Genomic DNA, 20,760 nt, shown 5'->3' with positions numbered 1-20,760 from the left:
TGAGTTATGACCCCTTGGGCAAATATAATATCAGGGTTTGTGGTTTATCCTATTAACTTCTTTATTTATTTTTGTTTTGGAGATGGAGTTTCACTTCTTGCCCAAGCTGGAGTGCAGTGGCGCAGTCTCAGCTGACTGCAACTTCTGCCCCCTGGGTTCAAGCAATTCTCATGCCTCAGCCTCCCGGGTAGCTGGGATTACAGGTGCCCACCACCACGCCTGGCTAATTTTTGTATTTTTAGTAGAGACGGGGTTTTACCATTTTGCCCAGGCTAGTTTTAAACTCCTGACCTCAGGTGATCCACCTGCCTCAGCCTCCCAAAGTGCTGGGATTACAAGCGTGAGCCACTGCGCCCGGCTGGGGGAGTTTTAAGAGAAGCAGGCTAATGCAAATAGGCCAGACTAGTTCGGGCGGGAGGAGAGAAAGCACTGTGGTTAAGGACAAGCATTTCCGGTGCTTGCACCCATCCTAGCCATGTGGGTGGACCTTGAGTGGGTGAATTAGCCTCTCGGCCTCAGTCTCCTCATCTGTATTATGGGGTGGTTGGCACAGCTGGGATTCATGCCTGATTAAATGGGACGGAGCCCTCGTAGCCCCTCCCCCAGGCCCCCGGCAGTCGTGGCGCGCAGGTCTGGTCGGGGTTAGCTTTATTGGAGCCTCCTAGCAGGCCAGGTGTTGCAGGCACCGGTAGTGCCGCAGGCACGGGGGCCTGTGGTGAGGCCAGCTGCAGGTGATCTCGGTGGTGGACTCCGAAGTGTACTCTAGCGAGGTCCCGGAGTGGCAGGGGACCAGCTCGGGCACTGAGGCGCTGTTGGCAGGCTGTTTCGAGGATTGCTTCTGGCGCTGTCCGCTCGTCTTGGGGGCTGCGTCCTCTGGCTCGCCAGAGGGCTTGCTGGGGGGCTGCGTGGGGATGTTGCTGCTGCTGGGAGACTGGACCACGGGTGAGACCGGGCTGGAGGTGACGTTGGGTGGCTGCAGGGGCCCCGAGGACGGGAGGGCTGACTGGGAGGGGCCGGAGGAAGTACCAGGCGGCTGGGTGCGTTGCCGAGACCGGTGGGAGCTGCCCCATGCCCGACGCTGGCCCTGGGCCTTGCTGGACAGGCGGGAGTCACGGCCAGAGCCGGAGGGCAGCTGGCCCTGGGATCCAGAGCTGGGGGTGGCCGAGGACTGGGACTGGGACTTGCCCGAGGTGGCATTTAAGGAGACCTCCAGGGTCTTGCCTGGATCCGAGGGACTGGCGGGGGCTGCTGGCGGGGGATGCGCTGAAGACTCTGTGGAGGCCTGGGAGCCTGGCACAGCCCCCTCTTCACCAGCCAGGAGGTCCTTGCGAGGCCCAGGGGGCTGCTTCACTTGTCCTTCGGCTGTGGGGTCTGGCTTGGCTTGACTGCAGAGAGAGGGGTGGGCGGGGGAGGGCGGTGAAGCAGGCCTGGGCTCCACTGAGCTGCTCGCAGGCGGGACTGAGGCTACTGGCAGTGAGCAGGGAAAGTCGAGGGGCCAGGCAGCCACCCTCAGCAGAGATGGTGTCGACCACACGCACGCTTTCATGGTCAGCCATGCACAGATGGGTGCACACAGAGCACGCACATGTGCAGTCATGCACACATACACACGCACTCACACACACACACGTGCACACGTGGTCACGCACACACACATGCACACGTGGTCACACACATACACTCACATGCACACGTGGGCGCACACACATGCACACGTGAGAAAACATGCTCACTCCCTTGCTCACTAATACACACACCATACACCTGAGCCCATGCACACACACACTCTCTTGCACATGACAAAACATGCACACACAATAACACGTGCACACAGCAAACGTACGCTCAAACACATGCACGCACACACATGCACACACAGCTCCTATCTCCCCACAGGGGTTACGTACGGTCAGCTTCCAGGGGAGTGGAGGGCCCGGCCACAGCCGCTGGGGTGACGCCTGCCCGGCTACGGGCGAGGGCCTGCAAGACTGGTTCCCGGAAGCGTGAGAGAGAGAGGCAGACAGTGAGAGGGGGTGGCCAAGATGCCAGACAGTGGGCGGTCAAAGTCAGAAAGGGAGGCAACGTGGAGAGAGACAGGTCGAGACCCAGGAGATGGCCTGAGGCAGCCGGGCGCCTGCGAGCACCCACCGTTCCTGGTTATTCCGGCCGCCGCGTCCAGGGCTCGCCCGCTGAGGTTGTTCACGATTCTGTCCACAGCGCCGTGGTGCCTTAGGAACATCGGGCGCACGACGCGCTGATACAGCATGACAGCCCCGTTCCAGGGCCTGGGAGCCATGCAGAACAACAGGAAGGCGCACTGCAGGGCAGGGCAGGAGTTACACGCGGCCCCACCCAGCTCTGTGCCCCTGGCGGGGAGAGGGGCTGCACCCTCTACCAGATGCCCACCCTGGACAGGAGCTGGGTCTCCACCATCAGACACCCTTTAGGGTGGGCCCTCCACCATCAGACACCCTGTAGGGTGAGCCCTCCACCATCAGACATCCTACTGGGACAGGCCTGGGTCTCCACCATCAGACACCCTTTAGGGTGGGCCCTCCACCATTAGACACCCTTCAGGGTGAGCCCTCCACCATCAAACACCCTTAAGGGTGAGTCCTCCACCATCAGACATCCTGTAGGATGAGCCCTCCACCATCGGACACCCTTCAGGGTGAGCCCCCACCATCAGACATCCTGTAGGGTGAGCCCTCCACCATCAGACATCCTGTAGGGTGAGCCCCCACCATCAGACATCCTGTAGGGTGAGCCCTCACCATCAGACATCCTGTAGGGTGAGCCCTCCACCATCAGACATCCTGTAGGGTGAGCCCCCACCATCAGACATCCTGTAGGGTGAGCCCTCACCATCAGACATCCTGTAGGGTGAGCCCCCACCATCAGACATCCTGTAGGGTGAGCCCTCCACCATCAAACATCCTGTAGGGTGAGCCCCCACCATCAGACATCCTGTAGGGTGAGCCCTCCACCATCAAACATCCTGTAGGGTGAGCCCCCACCATCAAACATCCTGTAGGGTGAGCCCCCACCATCAGACATCCTGTAGGGTGAGCCCCCACCATCAAACATCCTGTAGGGTGAGCCCTCCACCATCAGACATCCTGTAGGGTGAGCCCTCCACCATCAGACATCCTGTAGGGTGAGCCCTCACCATCAAACATCCTGTAGGGTGAGCCCTCCACCATCAGACATCCTGTAGGGTGAGCCCCCACCATCAGACATCCTGTAGGGTGAGCCCTCACCATCAAACATCCTGTAGGGTGAGCCCTCCACCATCAGACACCCTTCAGGGTGGGCCCTCCACCATCAGCCCCCGGACAGGGCCCGTTTCCCTAGGGAAGGGACTGAGTCTTCCCCTCACATCCCCCATCTCCTGGTATCCTCCAGACCTTCTGGCCCCAAGGCCTCCCAGGAGTCCCCAAGCCCCGTGCGCTCCACGGCTGCGCCCGCCCTGGCAGGGCCCACCTTGCCCACGTAGTAGAAAGGGAACCAGGACAGGAGCAGATCGCTGAAGAACTCGGCCAGCCCGAACAGGGCGTACACCACCCAGTAGGTGAGCCACACAGTATCGTCGTCCTTGCTTGGGCTCTCGATAGCTTTGATTCTGCAGGGGGGGGGGTGCAGCAGGGTCAGGGGCTGCCCGGGAGCCCCCAGAACCCCCCACGTGGGCAGCCAGCCGTGCACTCACGAGGCATATGCGGGGTAGACAAATCCGATGAGATTGCACAGCAGAGACGCTCCGTAGCCGAACAGCAGATACAGGCTTAGCAGAGTGACGGCTCCTGCCGGAGAGAGGCGGTGATGGGCCTGGGCCGGGGACCCACTGAGCCCCCACGATGGTACCCAGGCCCCCTTTTAGTCGACGGAGACTGCAACCGTCACCTCCTCCCAGGAGCCGCCTCTAGGATGTGTCCACTGCCCCCGATGTGCCTGTGCATCCCCCATCGTGCCCCTAGGCCCCGAGCCTTGTGCCTGTAACTGGTCAACGTGTCCATGTCCCCCACCGGGGTTGAGAGCTCCCCAAGGGCAGGCAGGAGCTCGACGCTGGACAGTGCGGGTGGATGCAGAATAGCTGCCCAACAAAGTGTTTGCGGCCGGGCGCGGTGGCTCACGCCTGTAATCCCAGCACTTTGGGAGGCCGAGGCGGGTGGATCACGAGACCATCCTGGCGAACACGGTGAAACCCCGTCTCTACTAAAAATACAAAAGATTAGCTGGGCATGGCGGTGTGTGCCTGTAGTCCCAGCTGCTGGGGAGGCTGAGGCAGAAGAATGGCGTGAACCTGGGAGGGGGAGCCTGCAGTGGACCGAGATTGTGCCACTGCACTCCAGCCTGGGCGACAGAGCGAGACTCCATGTCAAAAAAAAAAAAGTTTGCTGACCGAATAAGTGTAATCTGGTCGGACACAGTGGCTCACGCCTGTAATCCCAGCACTTTGGGAGGCTGAGGTGGGTGGATCACCTGAGGTCAGGGGTTTGAGGCCAGCCTGGCCAACATGGTGAAACCCCGTCTCTGCTAAAAATAAATTAGCCAGACTTGGCGGGCGCCTGTAATCCCAGCTACGAGGGAGGCTGAGGCAGGAGAATTGCTTGAACACAAGAAGCGGCGGTTGCAGTGAGCCGAGATCGCATCAGTGCACTCCAGCCTGGGTAAGACTCCATCTCAAAAAAAAAAAAAAAAAAAGTGTAATCTGCAATGATGGCCATCTCATTCCAGGCCCTATGGGAGGTGCTGGGAAAACAGGCCAGTGTTTCAATGTAAGGGATGGCAGAAATCTGCAAGGGAGGCCAGGCTGTCATGAAGACTTGATTCTAGAGCTGAGAAAGGCAACTGTTTCATCTGTTATCTTAGCGCAGGGTTTCTCTGCCTTGGCACTGCTGATGTTCGGGGCTGGGTCATTCTTGGTTGTTTTCGGCGGGGAGGGGGAGGTGGCTGTCCTGGACACTGCAGGATGCTGAGCAGCGTCCCTGGCCTCTGCCCACTCCATGCCATCAGCTCCCCAGTCATGACGACCACAGATATCTCCAGACATGACCCAGTGTCCCCCGGGGCAGGGTGGGGGGCAGGGCTACCCTCTTTGAGAACCCCCTGTCTTGGATGCAGCAAACCCCAGCATCTTGATCCCCCAGGTGGCGGAGAGCCCTCTGGTCGGCTGTGTACTCGCCAGCTGGCACTGAGGGAGGCTGTGGCTGCATGGAGCCTCAGTTTCCCCCTTGGTAAGTGGGAGTAGTAATGGCCCCTGCCTCCTATGGTTACAAGTTAACAGAGAGAACGCCTTTCTGCACGTTTATTTGTATTTATTTATTTCCGAGAGGGAGTCTTGCTCTGTCACCCAGGCTGGAGTGCAGTGGCGCAATCTCAGGTCACTACAAGCTCTGCCTCCTGGGCTCAAGCGATTCTCCTGCCTCAACCTCCTGAGTAGCTGAGCGCACCACCATGCCCAGCTGATTTTTGTATTTTTAGTAGAGACGGGGTTTCACTATATTGGCCAGGCTGGTCTCAAACTCCTGACCTCAGGTCATCCGCCCGCCTCAGCCTTCCAAAGTGCTGGGATTACAGGGGTGAGCCACCGCCATCAGCCTTTCTGCACATTTATTAAGTGCCTTCAGGCAACTATAACACAGTCCCAGCAAGGCGGGTGTTCAGAGAAAAACGTGTGTGTGTGTGTCCAGCTCAGCCCCAATCCTGAACCTGGCTCTGAAAAGAATGACTACGACAGCTGCATTTATTAAGCACCTACTGTGTGCCAGGTTTTGTGCTTTCCCTGAATTATCTCATTCAACATCCAGAACTGGGGGTGGGTGGGTGTTGCCCAAGGTCACACAGGGAACCTCTGTGCTCCAGAGAGCTTGGACAGCCTCCTTCCTCCTCCCCTGGGGCTGCTATCTGCAGAGTGAGATACAGGCCACTTCTGGACCAAAGGGCAGAGGCCCAAGTCCCCCCAGCCCCTCCCATCTGCTTTAGTCTTTATCCAAAAGCACCCGAAGTCAGGGGTAGGAAGAGTCCTCCAGCTGGTCCCAGGAGGCTGTGTGGCCTCCCAGTCACTGTCTCCTCTGAGTTTCTTCGTGTGTTACCCAGGGGTGTGGGATTTGTAGATTTTTTTTTTTTTTTTTTTTTTTTTTTTGAGACGGAGTCTTGCTCTGTCACCCAGGCTGGCTGGAGTGCAGTGGCGCGATCTCGGCTCACTGCAAGCTCCGCCTCCCGGGTTCACGCCATTCTCCTGCCTCAGCCTCTCCGAGTAGCTGGGACTACAGGCGCCCGCCACCACGCCCGGCTAATTTTTTTTTTGTATTTTTAGTAGAGACGGGGTTTCACCGTGGTCTCGATCTCCTGACCTCATGATCCGCCCGCCTCGGCCTCCCAAAGTGCTGGGATTACAAGCGTGAGCCACCGCGCCCGGCCTGGGATTTGTAGATTTAAAGGAGGTGGGAGAAGGGGGATGAGGGAATGCCATCTCTCCCCGGGCCTGGCTTGTGGGGAGGAGTGACTCTCCCAGGGCGTCCCTCCCCTAAATCCCTTTTCCTGCAGCTTCAGCGCCGGGAGGATGACCTTGGACATCAGAACTGTGGAGGGAGGCCCAGCCCCCACGATTAGCAGCAGATGGGACTGGGGGTGGGCGGGGTGGAGGAGTGTATGCTTCAGACAGAACAGGCACAGTGGCAGCCCCTGCTTCCCTGTGCCTCAGTTTCCTCTCTGGTGACAAAGTGCCCCAGCCAGCCCCTCCCTGCTGCCTGCCTCCTGGGCGCTCTATGACCTAAATTCCTGCCCACTGGCCCCAGGGATGTGGAAAGGGAGGGCAGAGGTCAGGGACCTGCTCCCAGAGGCAGGCACAGCCGGGCCATGCCCATGCCACCTGCTGCGCCGCACATGGGACCAGGCACCTGGGGACCTCCAGGGTCTGGGCACAGATTTCAGACTGTTCTGGGGCTGCCTGGCATGGGAACCCCCAGATGGTGGGAAAACTGGGGGGGAACTGGACTCCTGGGATCCACCTGCAGAAGGTGCTCAAAAAAGTGACACTGTCCTTCACCCCGAACACCCCAGGCCCAGAGCAAGGCCTTGTGAGTCATTCTGCAGAGCTTCCTGGAAGAGAAGGCAGAGCCAGTGGGGCTGGGAGCACCACACAAAGGGAAGAAAGGCTGGGTGCAGTGGCTCCCACCTGTAATCCCAGAGCTTTGGGAGGCTGAGGCAGGAGGATCGCTTGAGCCCAGAAGTTTGAGACCAGTCTGGGTAACACAGTGAGACCCCGTCTCTTAAAAAAGTTAATTTTAAAAAGTTTTAGGCCAGGCAAGGTGGCTCACGCCTGTAATCCCAGCAGTTTGGGAGGCCGAGGTGGGCGGATCACCTGAGGCCAGGAGTTCGAGACCAGCTAGCCAACATGGTGAAACCCCGTCTCTACTAAAAATACAAAAGTTAGCCGGGCATGGTGGCGGGTACCTGTAATCCCAGCTACTTGGGAGGCTGAGGCAGGGGAATCGCTTGAACCCAGGAGGCGGAGGTTGCAGTGAGCCAAGATCACGCCACTGCACTCCAGCCTGGGCAACAGAGCAAGACTCGGTCTCAAAAAAAAGTTTTAAAGGTGGGGAGGGAGGCATTTAAGGAGCGCTTACTACATGCTCTTGCTAGAGTTTTGGAAAGGGGAAGGGGAGCGCAGCGTCACCAAGGGTGAAAGTCCCGGAAGAACTGTAATGGAGTCACAATCGGGGTGCCTGGATCTCCGGCTCTGTGGGCCCCAGTCCAACCTCCCCACATCACAGCCGTCAGACAACCCAACTCCGTCTTAACAAATATTTACGCGCGGTGGCACTAAGCCATTGAGCCGAGGGAAGGTGAGCTAGGGCAGGAGAGGAGGAGGAAAGGAGGAGGGTCCTGGGCAGCCCCCCAGGACGGTCCGTTCCCCTCCCCGCCTGGAGCCTCCCCCCAGAAAAACGGAAAGATCTCTACTGTTGCAGCCAGGCTGGGGTCCACGGGGGGAGGGGGACGGCGAAATGCGCAGGACGCTGGCATCCCGACCCCTCCGGGGCTACTCGGCAACTGGAAGAACCGAACTTCGGCATGGCAGGCATCCAGCGCCCGGAAGGAGGCGGCGGGGGGGCGGCCAGCGGCGGAAGCTAGAGAGGGGTGGCCCGGGAGCAGGGTCGCAGGACGCGGGCAATGGAGGGGCTGCGGGCAGACCGCGAGGTCCCGGTCACCCCGCGCGCTCCACCGGCCGGACCGGACCCCGTAGCCGGGGAGGGAGTCCGGTCTGCGACCCCCGGACCCATGGCCTCGGTGTGCCCGTCGGCGAAACGGGCTAGCGCCGACGGCTCACCTGCAGCCAGATACCGCTTCTCCACCCCGGTCTTGGCCTCCAGCGCACCCAGCACGTCGGTGACCAGGTTCCTTTGCTCCAGGAAGCGCTCCACGCGCTGGCTCAGGCCGTCCATGGCCCCGACGCGCCCGGGGTTGGCTGCTCGAGCTCGCCTGCGGACCAGAGCACCCACCCAGCTGCACGCGCGCCGCTTTCCCGCAGCCTGAGCAGCGCTGCTCCGGCCCGGCGCCGGTGTCCGCCCCCGGCCCCCCGCTCGGACCAATAGGAGGGCAGGGAGGACAAAGGAGGTGGGGCCTGCCCCGTCTCCCCCGCCTCATAGCCCTCGGCCGCGGCCGCCGCTGCCCAGACTCCGCCGGGAGAGGGCGGGGCGCGCCGGCCCAGGGCACCGATTGGCCGGGCCGGTGCGAGACGTAACTGATTGGAACGGCGGTGTCAGGGGACGGGATTATTGGCTGCGACGCTGAGGGGGTGGAGCCAGGGCGAGGAGAGGCGCGAGGTGGGGGGGCGGAGCCGGTGGGAGGGGCTAAAGAAAAATCCGAGCCGATTGGAGAAACGGGACGCGATTCATTGGCGAGACCAGTGGAGGGCGGGGCTGATCACAAAGGAGGCAGGGCGGAATAGTAGGGGCGGGAAAGGGGCGGGGCTTATCGGAGCAGGCGCGATTACGCGAAAGAATGATTCTCATTAGGCCGGATAGGAGGCCGGGCTGCTTCTCGAAGGAGGGGTGTGTTGGAAAGTGGGCGAGGCCAAAGAAAGGGTAGGACGCATTACCGCAACAGTGAACCCGCTTCTCTGGGTTAGAGTCTTGTCGTTGTACAAATGGGAAAACTAAGGCTCCCGAGGGTGTAGGTCTGCGGAAGACGGGCAGACGTGCGTCCCTCCCCCGCTTCTCTTAGATCCTCGCCCCCCTCTTGGCTGAGTAGCCGCAAGGCCCCCTGGGAGTCGAAGCCTTCTGCGTTGCTATGGCGCCGGGGGCGGGGCGGACGCCTGGGCCCACTCGGCGGTTTGGTGGGAGGGAGGGGCTTTGCGCAGGCCCCGCCCCCTCGCCGCCTCCATGCTGCCCGCCCCGATTGCGCTGTGGCTGCGCCTGGTCTTGGCCCTGGCCCTCGTCCGCCCCCGGGCTGTAGGGTGGGCCCCGGTCCGAGCCCCCATCTATGTCAGCAGTTGGGCCGTCCGGGTGTCCCAGGGTAACCGGGAGGTCGAGCGCCTGGCACGCAAATTCGGCTTCGTCAACCTGGGGCCGGTGGGTGGAACCGGAATGGACGGGAAGTGGGGGCTTGGAGGGGACTGGACGAACCTAGACCCCCCGACAAGTGGGAGGGAGCCCACAAGGTCTCCTAAATATCAAGAGCCCCAGCCCACCCCTGCCTCAGCGAAGCTCAGCTTCTGGGACTCCCAGACAGCACCTGGTGGGGGAAGGACAAAGAAGGGGGCTGTTACCGGCCCTCGGGGGCTCCACCAGGGGAGCTGGGTCCCATCGGTGTGGCCGTTTCCCCACATCCCCAGATCTTCCCTGACGGGCAGTACTTTCACCTGCGGCACCGGGGCGTGGCCCAGCAGTCCCTGACCCCGCACTGGGGCCACCGCCTGCACCTGAAGAAAAACCCCAAGGTGAGCCTGGCCTGGAGGTCACACCCCCCTGCCGGGGTCTCAGCCACCTCCTGGGGCCACTAGCCATCGTCTGTGGTTCTCGTGGTTGTTATGAACAGCTGTGCTTTCTGTGGCTCAGACCCACCCGGACCCCAAGTCTATACAGCAGGAGGAGGCAGGGAGACCCAGATACGAAAATCATGTTGCCTGCCAGGGCCTGGTACACAGTGGGCACCTCTTGCCCTCCCCCTCCCTCCTCTGGGCCCCAGGGGCTCTGGTAAGGAGGGACAGACGGCGTGCCTTCCCCAGCATCTAGGTCATGGGATGGAGGGAAGCGGATTTGACGACACCGTACTGGGTTCCAAAGAGCAGGAGGCTTGGCCAGGCGCGGTGGCTCACGCCTGTAATCCCAGCACTTTGGGAGGCCGAGGCGGGCGGATCACAAGGTCAGGAGATGGAGACCATCCTGGCGAACACGGTGAAACCCCCTCTCTACTAAAAATACAAAAAAATTAGCCGGGTGTGGTGGCGGGCGCCTGTAGTCCCAGCTATTCGGGAGGCTGAGTCAGGAGAATGGCGTGAACCCGGGAGGCGGAGCTTGCAGTGAGCCGAGATCGTGCCATTGCACTCCAGTCTGGGCGACAGAGCGAGACTCCATATCAAAAAAAAAAAAAAAAGAGTAGGAGGCTTAAAGTCACCCAGTGGCCCTCAGTACGCAGTGTCCGGGCGCTCAGAAAGGGGCCTGGGTCCCATCGGGCTGGGCCCTGTCTAGAAAATGCCTGGGATGTCCAGCTGAGGGGTTGAGATGGAGCCAGGGAAGCCCCCGGAGGCCAGGAAGTGCCTCGAACAGGACTGGACAGCTGCCTGCTTATAGCACCGGGAGGGAGAGCAGTAGCCGGTTCCTGATGTGATTTGCAAGAGAGAAGCCAGGCCTGGCGTGGTGGTTCATGCCTGTAATTCCAGCACTTCATGTCTGTAATCCCGGCACTTTGGGAGGCCGAGGCAGGCAGATCACTTGAGCTCAGGAGTTCGAGACCAGCCTGACCAACATGGCGAAACCCCATCTCTACTAAAAATACAAAAATTAGCCGGGCATGGTGGTGTGTGCCTGTAGTCCCAGCTACTTGGGAGGCTGAGGTAAGAGAATCACTTGAACCCAGGAGGCAGAGGTTGCAGTGAGCCAAGATTGCACCACTGCACTCCAGCCTGGGTGACAGAACAAGACTCTGTCTCAAAAAGAAAAGGAAGTGATGCAGGAGAGACATAGAAGGATCTAGAACAGGGATGGGGGAGGGAGTGGGGTGGGGACCTGCAGTCACCCGGGGCAGTGGCAACGCGTCTGTGGGCCCAACGACAGGTGGTCCTCGGCTACCTCTGACTGGCCTCGGCCCCCTCTGACTGCAGATAGAGCCCCAGGCACATGGGGACCCTGGAGAGCAACCCCCACAAACACAGGGTCCCAGGGCACGGGGCTGCCTCCCTCCCTGAACCACGAGGGGCCCCAGGGGCGAGCAGGGGACAGGGCTGATGCACCTTCTGCCCTGCAGGTGCAGTGGTTCCAGCAGCAGACGCTGCGACGGCGGGTGAAACGCTTTGTGGTGGTGCCCACGGACCCCTGGTTCTCCAAGCAGTGGTACATGGTGAGCAGGCAGCCAGGGTGGGTAGGCGGGGACAGGGCCGCTGGCACCCTCAACCCCAGGCCCTCACAGGGTCACAACCCCGCCTCCCCCTGCAGAACAGTGAGGCCCAACCAGACCTGAGCGTCCTGCAGGCCTGGAGTCAGGGGCTGTCAGGCCAGGGCATCGTGGTCTCTGTGCTGGACGATGGCATCGAGAAGGATCACCCGGACCTCTGGGCCAACTACGTGAGACAGCGGGTGGCTGGGGGCGAGGGCTGCCCCAGGTGCCAAGGCTGGCTCCACCCTAGGGACGCCTCCCAGCCCCCTCATATCCCCACCTGCCCCCAGGATCCCCTGGCCAGCTACGACTTTATTGACTACGACCCAGACCCCCAGCCCCGCTACACCCCCAGCGATGAGAACCGGTGAGCAGGGCTCCCACAGCACACGGGGGAAGCCCCAGTGTCTGGCAGGGGGATGGAGGCCATGACGGGAGCCCCTCTTGGCCCTGGCACCAGGCATGGGACCCGCTGTGCTGGGGAGGTGGCCGCGATGGCCAACAATGGCTTCTGTGGTGTGGGGGTCGCTTTCAACGCCCGAATCGGAGGTACCCGGGGTCCCCCACCAGCACCATTTCAGGACAGAGAGGGAAGGGGGTGACTCTGGCAGGGAGCTGGGCCCACCCTCTCACTGCTGGGTGGTGCTAGGGCCCCAGACTCCAGGGCTTGGGGGGTGCTGAGCCAATACGAATGGTCCCACTCCAGGGAGCAGAGAGAGGGCCCAGGTGGGGCTGGGGAGTGGTGTGGAGTGGCGTGGGGCAGGCTGGGGTGTGGGGAAGGGCAGGGCTGGTGGCAGCGGCCCTCCGGCCCTGGCTCTGCAGGCGTGCGGATGCTGGACGGTACCATCACCGATGTCATCGAGGCCCAGTCGCTGAGCCTGCAGCCGCAGCACATCCACATTTACAGCGCCAGCTGGGGTCCCGAGGATGACGGCCGCTCCGTGGACGGCCCCGGTATCCTCACCCGCAAGGCCTTCCGGCTTGGCGTGACCAAGGTGAGTGGCAGCCCGAGGAGGGCAGGGGTGGCAGGCCAGGCCGACGCCCCCTCCCCACCCCTCCTGGTTTCCCAGGGCCGCGGTGGGCTGGGCACGCTCTTCATCTGGGCCTCGGGCAACGGCGGCCTGCACTACGACAACTGCAACTGCGACGGCTACACCAACAGCATCCACACGCTCTCCGTGGGCAGCACCACCCAGCAGGGCCGCGTGCCCTGGTACAGCGAAGCCTGCGCCTCCACCCTCACCACCACCTACAGCAGCGGTGTGGCCACTGACCCCCAGATCGTGAGTGCAGCGCCCCAACAGGGTCCCCTCCCCAGGCCCTGCCATCCCAGCCCGGCCTCCTCACCTCCCTCCTGTCCCCACCACTGTGGCTTAGCACCCTCCCAAAGCTGCTCTGAAAATGCAAATCCAGGCCGAGCAAGGTGGCTCACACTTGTAATCCCAGCACTTTGGGAGGCCAAGGCAGGCGGATCACAAGGTCAGGAGATCAAGACCATCCTGGCTAACATGGTGAAACCCTGTCTCTACTAAAACTACAAAAAAAAAAAAAAAAAAAGGGCCGGGCATGGTGGCTCACACCTGTAATCCCAGCACTTTGGGAGGCCGAGGCGGGCAGGTCACGAGGTCAGGAGATCGAGACCATCCTGGCTGACACGGTGAAACCCCATCTCTACTAAAAATACAAAAAATTAGCTGGGCGTGGTGGCGGGTGCCTGTAGTCCCAGCTACTCAAGAGGCTGAGGCAGGAGAATGGCATGAACCCGGGAGGCAGGGCTTGCAGTGAGCCGAGATCGCGCCACTGCACTCCAGCCTGGGCCACAGAGCGAGACTCCGTCTCAAAAATAAATAAATAAATAAATAACCCAAATCCAGGCCCAGCACAGTGGCTCACGCCTGTAATCCCAGCACTTTGGGAGGCCAAAGTGGGTGGATCACCTGAGGTCAGGAGTTCAGGACCAGCCTAGCCAACATGGCAAAAACCCATCTCTACTAAAAATACAAAAAAAATTAGCCAGGCATGGTGTCAAGCGCCTGTAATCCCAGCTACTCAGGAGGCTGAGGCAGGAGAATCACTTGAACCCAGGAGACGGAGGTTGCAGTGAGCCAAGATTGCACCACTGCACTCCTGTTTAGGCCACAGAGCGAGACCGTGTCTCAAAACAAAACAAAACAAAAACAAATCCAGCCGGGTGCGACAGCTCACTTTGGGAGGCCAAACTGGGAGAATCACTTCAGCCCAGGGTTTCTTTTCGTTTGTTTGTTTTTGAAGATGGAGTTTCACTCTGTTGCCCAGGCTGGAGTGCAATGGCGCGATCTTGGCTCACTGCAACCTCCACCTCCCGGGCTCAAGCAATTCTCATGTCTCAGCCTCCCGAGTAGCTGGGACTACAGATGTGTGCCACCATGCCTGGCTAATTTTTTTTTTTTTTTTTGTATTATTAGTAGAGACGGGGTTTCACCATGCTGTCCAGGCTGGTCTCAAACTCCTGACCTCAAGCGATCTGCCCGCCTCAGCCTCCCAAAGTGCTGGGATTACAGATGTGAACCACTGTGCCCAGCGAGCCCCAGGGTTTGAGACCAGCCTGGACACCACAGTGAGACCCTATCTCTACAAAAAAATAAAAAAATTAGGCTGGGCGTGATGGCGCACATCTGTGGTCCTAGCTACTCGGGAGGCTGTGGTGGGAGGATTGCTCTAGCCCAGGAGGTCGAGGCTGCAGTGAGCTATGATCGCACCACTGCACTCCACCTGGACAGCAGAGCAAGACCTTGTCTCAAGAAAATAAATACACATGGCCGGGCGCGGTGGCTCACGCTTGTAATCCCAGCACTTTGGGAGGCCGAGGCGGGCGGATCACGAGGTCAGGAGATCGAGACCACGGTGAAACCCCGTCTCTACTAAAAATACAAAAAAATTAGCCGGGCGTAGTGGCGGGCGCCTGTAGTCCCAGCTACTCGGAGAGGCTGAGGCAGGAGAATGGCGTGAACCCGGGAGGCGGAGCTTGCAGTGAGCCGAGATCGCGCCACTGCACTCCAGCCTGGGCGACAGAGCGAGACTCCGTCTCAAAAAAAAAAAAAAAAAAAAGAAAATAAATACACAGATGAAACCCAAATCCGACCCCACCAGCCCAATCACAGCCCTCCTCTGGCCCCCCAGGGTTCTTAGATGAAACTAGCTCTGGGGCCTCAGCCACCTCTGTGCCGTCTCAGCCCCTTGAGGAAGGTTCCCCCTCATTTCTCCAGGCCCCTTCTGCCTCAAGTTCTCCTTAGGGAGGCCCCTGTGCCCGATCACTGCCCCTCTTCTGCCCCTGCTGACTCTTCCTTCAGACCCCCACCTGGGGCTACTGCCCCCGGGAAGTCCCGTAGGCCTTTCCCCACCTCATACACTTGCCTCCCAGTGTTTGAGAGTCCCTGAGGTAGTGACCAGCTCCCCTGCAGGGCTCCTCAGGCCATAACCAGGAGGGCCTGGTTCCCCTCTCAGGCTCTGGGGCCAGGCACATAGCGGGTGCTTCCCTGAACACCTCCAAACCCAGGCGAGTTTCTGCCAGGGCTGCCTTGTGGTCCTACTGCTGCCGTCCCATCGCTGACCTGCACATCTCTCAGGCAGGGCCGGCTTCCAGGCATATGACACAGCAGGTACCTTTTGAGCTCAATCTTTAGTATTTTTCTTTCTTTCTTTCTTCTTTTCTTTTTCTTTTTTTTTTTTTTTTTTGAGATGGAGTCTTGCTCTGTCTCCCAGGGTGGCGTGCAGTGGTGCGATCTTGGCTCACTGCAAGCTCCGCCTCCTGGGTTCACGCCATTCTCCTGCATCAGCCTCCTGAGTAGCTGGGACTACAGGCGCCCGCCACCATGCCCGACTAATTTTTTGTATTTTTAGTAGAGACGGGGTTTCACCATGTTAGCAAGGATGGTCTCGATCTCCTGATCTCGTCATCCGCCTGCCTCGGCCTCCCAAAGTGCTGGGATTACAGTGGTGAGCCACAGTGCCCAGCTCTTTCTTTTTTCTTTTGAGATGGAGTCTCGCTCTGTCATCCAGGCTGGGCACAACAGAGTGAAGTGGCATGATCTCGGCTCACTGCAACTTCCACCTGCTGGGCTCAAGCAATTCTTGTGCCTCAGCCTCCTGAGCAGCTGAGACCACAAGCATGCCACCATGTCCTGCTAATTTCTTTTGTATATTTTGTAGAGATGGCATTTCACCATGTTGGCCAGGCTGGTCTCCAACTCCTCAGCTCAAGCGATCCACCAGCCTCGGCCTCCCAAAGTGCCGGGAATAGCAGGCCACGCCACCATGCCCGGCTAATTTTTTTGTATTTTCAGTAAAGACGGGGTTTCGCCATGTTGGCCAGGCTCTTAGTACTTTTTGAGCTTAGTCCTTGTTACTTTTGAACTCAGTCCTTGGAGTCGTTGGTACCTTTTTTTTTTTTTTAATTTTTTTGAGACAGAGTCTCACTCTGTCACCCAGGTTGGAGTGCAGTGGTGCAGTCTTAGCTCACTGCAACCTCCACCTCCCAGGCTCAAGCGATCCTCCTGCCTCAGCCTCCTGAGTAGCTGGGATTACAGGTGCACACTACCACACCCAGCTAATTCTTGTATTTTTCCTGTAGAGATGGGGTTTCACCATGTTGCCACAAGCTGGTCTCAAACTCCTGAGCTCAAATAATCTGCCCGCCTCAGCCTCCCAAAGTGTTGGGACTACAGGCGTGAGCCACTGCGTGGCCAGTCCTTGGTACTTTTTGACCTCAGTTCTTGGTACTATTTTTCTATTTTTTTATTTTTTTGAGATGGAGTCTTGCCGTGTTGCCCAGGCTGGAGTACAATGGTGTGATCTTGGCTCACTGCAACCTCCGCCTCCTAGGTTCAAGTGATTGTCTTGCTTCAGCCTCCCAAGTAGCTGGGATTACAGGTGCCTGCTACCATGCCCTGGTAATTTTTTTGTATTTTCAGTAGAGACAAGGTGTTGACCAGGCTGGTCTCGAACTCCTGACCTCCGGTGCTCCACCCACCTCGGCCTCCCAGAGTGCTGAGATTACAGGCATGAGCCACCGCGCCCACCCAGTCCTTGGTACTTTTTGAATTCAGTCCTTAGTACCTTTTTCTTTAAATCTAGAGTCTCGCTCTGTTGCCCAGGCTGGAGTGCAGTGGCGTGATTTCCACTCACTGCAACCTCCGCCTCTCGGGTTCAAGTGATTCTCCTGTGTCAGCCTCCCGAGCAGCTGAAACTACAGGTGCCCGCCACCATGCCTGGCTAATTTTTGTATTTTTGTAGAGATGGGGTTTCACTATGCTAACCAGGCTGGTCTTGAACTCCTGACCTCAGGCGACACTCCCGCCTCAGCCTCCCAAAGTGCTGGGATGACAGGCCTGAGTCACTGCGTCTGCCCAGTCCTTGGTACTTTTTGAAGAAGGGCTGTATTCTCACTGTGCACGGCCCCCTGAGTCCCACCCCCCTCTGCCCTCAGATCACCACCGACCTGCATCACCGGTGCACGGACCAGCACACGGGCACCTCGGCCTCAGCCCCACTGGTGGCCGGCATGATCGCCCTAGCGCTGGAGGCCAAGTAGGTGACTGCGGGGCCCCGCCCAGCGCCCTCGCCCCCCAGGCGCGGCCCCGCGGCTCAGCCGCCCCCGCCCCCCGCAGCCCGTTCCTGACGTGGAGAGACGTGCAGCACCTCGTGGTCCGCGCGTCCAAGCCGGCGCACCTGCAGGCCGAGGACTGGAGGACCAACGGCGTGGGGCGCCAAGGTGCGGCGGGGCCGGGCGGGGGCGGGGACCCCGGGCCCACGGGGCGAGTGACGGCTGCCCTTCCGCGCAGTGAGCCATCACTACGGCTACGGGCTGCTGGACGCCGGGCTGCTGGTGGACACTGCCCGCACCTGGCTGCCCACCCAACCGCAGAGGAAGTGTGCCGTCCGGGTCCAGAACCGCCCCACGTGAGACCCCTGCGTGCCTCTCCGCTATCACCGCTGGGGGTGTGGGGGGCAGGCCTGAGGCCTCTGTTTACCCATCTGTAAAACGAGGGCTGGACCCCGTGACCTCTGAGCCCCGACCTCGCCTGCTGGCCGCCCACCCACCTACCCCGCAGCAGGCCGCAGGAGGGTCCTCACCCCTGGACTCTCGCAGCCCCATCCTGCCGCTGATCCACATCAGGAAAAATGTATCGGCCTGCGCCGGCCGCCGCAACTCCATCCGCTCCCTGGAACACGTGCAGGCGCAGCTGACGCTGTCCTACAGCCGGCGCGGAGACCTGGAGGTCTCGCTCACCAGCCCCTTGGGCACGCGCTCCACACTCGTGGCCGTACGGTGAGCGGCCCGCAGAGGGGAGGGGGCGGCCTCATGCCCTGTCGGTAAATGCTGCCATCTACCCGGAGTGTCCTCAGGAGTCGCACCGCAGCCTAGTGGGTGGGACCCCGAGTCACGCCCTCACCCACACCCAGAGGACACCCGGCCACCAGCACGTGCGGTCAGACACTTCATGGAGCTCTGCCGGCTTCACAAAGCCATCCCTCTTGACACCCCCACCCCCACCCCCACCCACCCTTCTGTCGCAGACCCTTGGACGTCAGCACTGAAGGCTACAACAACTGGTTCTTCATGTCCACCCACTTCTGGGATGAGAACCCACAGGGCGTGTGGACCCTGGGCCTGGAGAACAAGGGCTACTATTTCAACACGGGTGAGGGCGGGGCGGGGCGGGGCTGTGGTAGGCGGGGCTTGGCTCTCCAACTTCCCCCCAGGGGCTCTGGAGCTAGCCTTGGTGACCCCACTGCGAAAGGGGTTCCCAGTGGCCTTCTCCAACAGAACATGCACACAGTAGGTGTGCAGTTACCCGGGAGATGGTGTGCAATGACAGGCACACAGTAGGTGTGCGGTAACACAGTAGACGTAGGTGCCCAGTGACAGGCGCACAGTAGGTGTGCAGTCACCAGGGAGATGGTGTACAATGACAAGCACACAGTAGGCGTGCAGTGACAGATGCACAGTAGGTGTGCGGTAACACGGGAGATGTAGGTGCCCAGTGACAGGCACACAGTAGGTGTGCAGTCACCCGGGAGATGTAGGTGCCCAGTGACAGGTGCACAGTAGGTGTGCAATTCCCTGAGAGTTGTAGACCAGTCCAGGGCCCCGCGTGGGAGCTGAAGGGGAGGGAGCCCGGGGACTCCCAGGACCAGGCTGCCAAGAGCCTCCTCCTCCTGTGCCCACCTGCGACCCCTGTCCAGGGACGTTATACCGCTACACGCTGCTGCTCTATGGGACGGCCGAGGACATGACAGCGCGGCCTACAGGCCCCCAGGTGACCAGCAGCGCGTGTGTGCAGCGGGACACAGAGGGGCTGTGCCAGGGTGAGTGCCAGTGGGGCAGGGCCCACTGCTGGGAGGCGGTGGCGGCCACCGTGGGCAGCATGCATGTGGCCCCAGGCGGGCGGGTGGCGGGTAAAAGGCTGCGGGTGGCGAGCTGACATGCATGCGTGTCCCCGAGCAGCATGTGACGGCCCCGCCTACATCCTGGGACAGCTCTGCCTGGCCTACTGCCCCCCGCGGTTCTTCAACCACACAAGGCTGGTGACCGCCAGGCCTGGGCAGACGGCGGCGCCCGCGCTGAGGGTCTGCTCCAGCTGCCACGCCTCCTGCTACACCTGCCGCGGCGGCTCCCCGAGGGACTGCACCTCCTGTCCCCCGCCCTCCACGCTGGACCAGCAGCAGGGCTCCTGCGTGGGACCCACCACCCCCGACCGCCACCCCCGGCTTAGAGCTGCTGCCTGTCCCCACCACCGCTGCCCAGCCTCGGCCATGGTGCTGGGGCTCCTGGCCATGACCCTAGGAGGCCCCGTCCTCTGCGGCATGTCCATGGACCTCCCACCATACGCCTGGCTCTCCCGTGCCAGGGCCACCCCCACCAAACCCCAGGTCCGGCTGCCAGCTGGAACTCGAAGTTGTCAGCTCAGAAAGCGACCTCATCCCCGCCTGGGTCCCTGATGGGCACTGCTGCTCTGCTGCCTCCCCAGGCTGGCCCCAGAGGAGCAAGCACCAGCCCCCGACGCCTGGCCTGCCAGGGCTGGGCCCCGTAGAACCCCGCAGCCTGGGGAGAGAGAGAAGTCTCCTCCGCATTTTGGGTTTGTGTGGGAGTGGGCTGGGGGGAGAGGCTGGAGCACCCCAAAGCCAGGGGAAGGTGGCGGGAGAGAAACGTGACACTGTCCGTCTCGGGCACCGCGTCCAACCTCAGAGTTTGCAAATAAAGGTTGCGTAGAAGGTGCTCAGTCTGTGGCCTCCTGGCCCCAGGGCTCAGGTGGTTTCTGCTTGGGGTCCCCGGATATCAGCCCATGGAGAATGCGGCTGGCCACGGAGAAGGAGTCCGCCCAGGCCCAGGGACCCCAGGCAGTGGGGACAGCAGGGAGCGGCCGGGGGTCAGCAGTAATGTCCAACCCCAGAACATGGCTCACCATGGCCCAGATCCTCTCCTGCCATGGTTCCTTTGTTTTTTTTTCTTTTTTCTTTTCTTTTTTTTTTTTTTTTTTTGAGACGGAGTCTCGCTCTGTCGCCCAGGCTGGAGTGCAGTAGCGCAATCTCGGCTCACTGCAAGCTCTGCCTCCCGGGTTCACGCCATTCTCCTGCCTCAGCCTCTCCGAGTAGCTGGGACTACAGGCGCCCACCACCACGCCCAGCTAATTTTTTGTATTTTTAGTAGAGATGGGGTTTCACCGTGGTCTCGATCTCCTGACCTCATGATTTGCCCGCCTCAGCCTCCCAAAGTGCTGGGATTACAGGCGTGAGCCACCGCGCCCGGCTTTCTTGTTTGTTTTGAGACAGGGTCTCCCTACGTTGACCAGGCTAGAGTACAGTGGCGCAATTGTAGCTCACTGCAGCCTTGAACCCTGGCCTCAAGCAATCTTCCCTCCTTGGCCTCCCAAAGTGCTGGGATTACAGGCGTTAGCCACTGTGCCTGGCCCTTTCCTCCCTCCCTCCCTTCCTTTTCTTTACTTCCTTTCTTCTCTTTCCTTCCTTCCTTCTTTCCTTCCTTCCTTTCTTCCTTCTCTTTCCTTCCTTCCTTCCTTTTCTTTCCTTCCTTCCTTCCTTTTCTTTCCTTCCTTCCTTCCTTTTCTTTCCTTCCTTCCTTCTCTTTCCTTCCTTCCTTCCTCCCTTTTTTTTTTTCTTTTTGAGACA

General features: G+C 60.3%; 2 protein-coding genes across 8 annotated transcripts; one reads left to right on the top strand and one right to left on the bottom strand.

The window, feature by feature from the left end:
• Positions 1-631: 631 nt before the first annotated feature.
• On the bottom strand, positions 632-8,583 carry REEP6 (receptor accessory protein 6). Of its 2 annotated transcripts, XM_055248297.1 has the most exons (6): positions 8,330-8,560; positions 3,707-3,800; positions 3,484-3,622; positions 2,149-2,317; positions 1,908-1,988; positions 632-1,385 (listed from the first exon to the last, which is right to left on the bottom strand). In XM_055248297.1, exons 1-6 carry the CDS (start codon positions 8,442-8,444, stop codon positions 1,348-1,350), a joined length of 636 nt encoding a protein of 211 aa, XP_055104272.1. In that variant the 5' UTR covers positions 8,445-8,560; the 3' UTR covers positions 632-1,347. The 2 variants fall into 2 exon arrangements, with proteins under 2 accessions (XP_055104272.1, XP_055104273.1); XM_055248298.2 differs by lacking the exon at positions 1,908-1,988 and having other exon boundaries at positions 8,330-8,583.
• Positions 8,584-8,971: 388 nt separating this feature from the next.
• On the top strand, positions 8,972-19,852 carry PCSK4 (proprotein convertase subtilisin/kexin type 4). Of its 6 annotated transcripts, none has more exons than XM_055248261.2 (15): positions 9,366-9,572; positions 9,836-9,940; positions 11,467-11,559; positions 11,655-11,783; positions 11,886-11,962; positions 12,056-12,144; positions 12,418-12,590; positions 12,666-12,878; positions 17,060-17,160; positions 17,241-17,344; positions 17,415-17,532; positions 17,723-17,902; positions 18,151-18,275; positions 18,820-18,942; positions 19,082-19,852. In XM_055248261.2, the coding sequence occupies exons 1-15, from the start codon at positions 9,384-9,386 to the stop codon at positions 19,573-19,575; spliced, it is 2,313 nt and encodes a 770-aa protein (XP_055104236.1). In that variant the 5' UTR covers positions 9,366-9,383; the 3' UTR covers positions 19,576-19,852. The 6 variants fall into 6 exon arrangements, with proteins under 6 accessions (XP_063476689.1, XP_055104236.1, XP_055104238.1 ...); XM_063620618.1 differs by having other exon boundaries at positions 9,381-9,572; positions 11,859-11,962; XM_063620619.1 differs by lacking the exon at positions 9,366-9,572 and adding an exon at positions 8,972-9,086 and having other exon boundaries at positions 11,655-11,962.
• The last annotated feature ends 908 nt before the right edge of the window (positions 19,853-20,760 follow it).

This window comes from Symphalangus syndactylus, chromosome 17 (assembly GCF_028878055.3).
Source record: "Symphalangus syndactylus isolate Jambi chromosome 17, NHGRI_mSymSyn1-v2.1_pri, whole genome shotgun sequence".
Taxonomy (NCBI): Eukaryota; Metazoa; Chordata; class Mammalia; order Primates; family Hylobatidae; genus Symphalangus; species Symphalangus syndactylus.
This window is presented reverse-complemented; position numbering and strand designations above follow the sequence as displayed.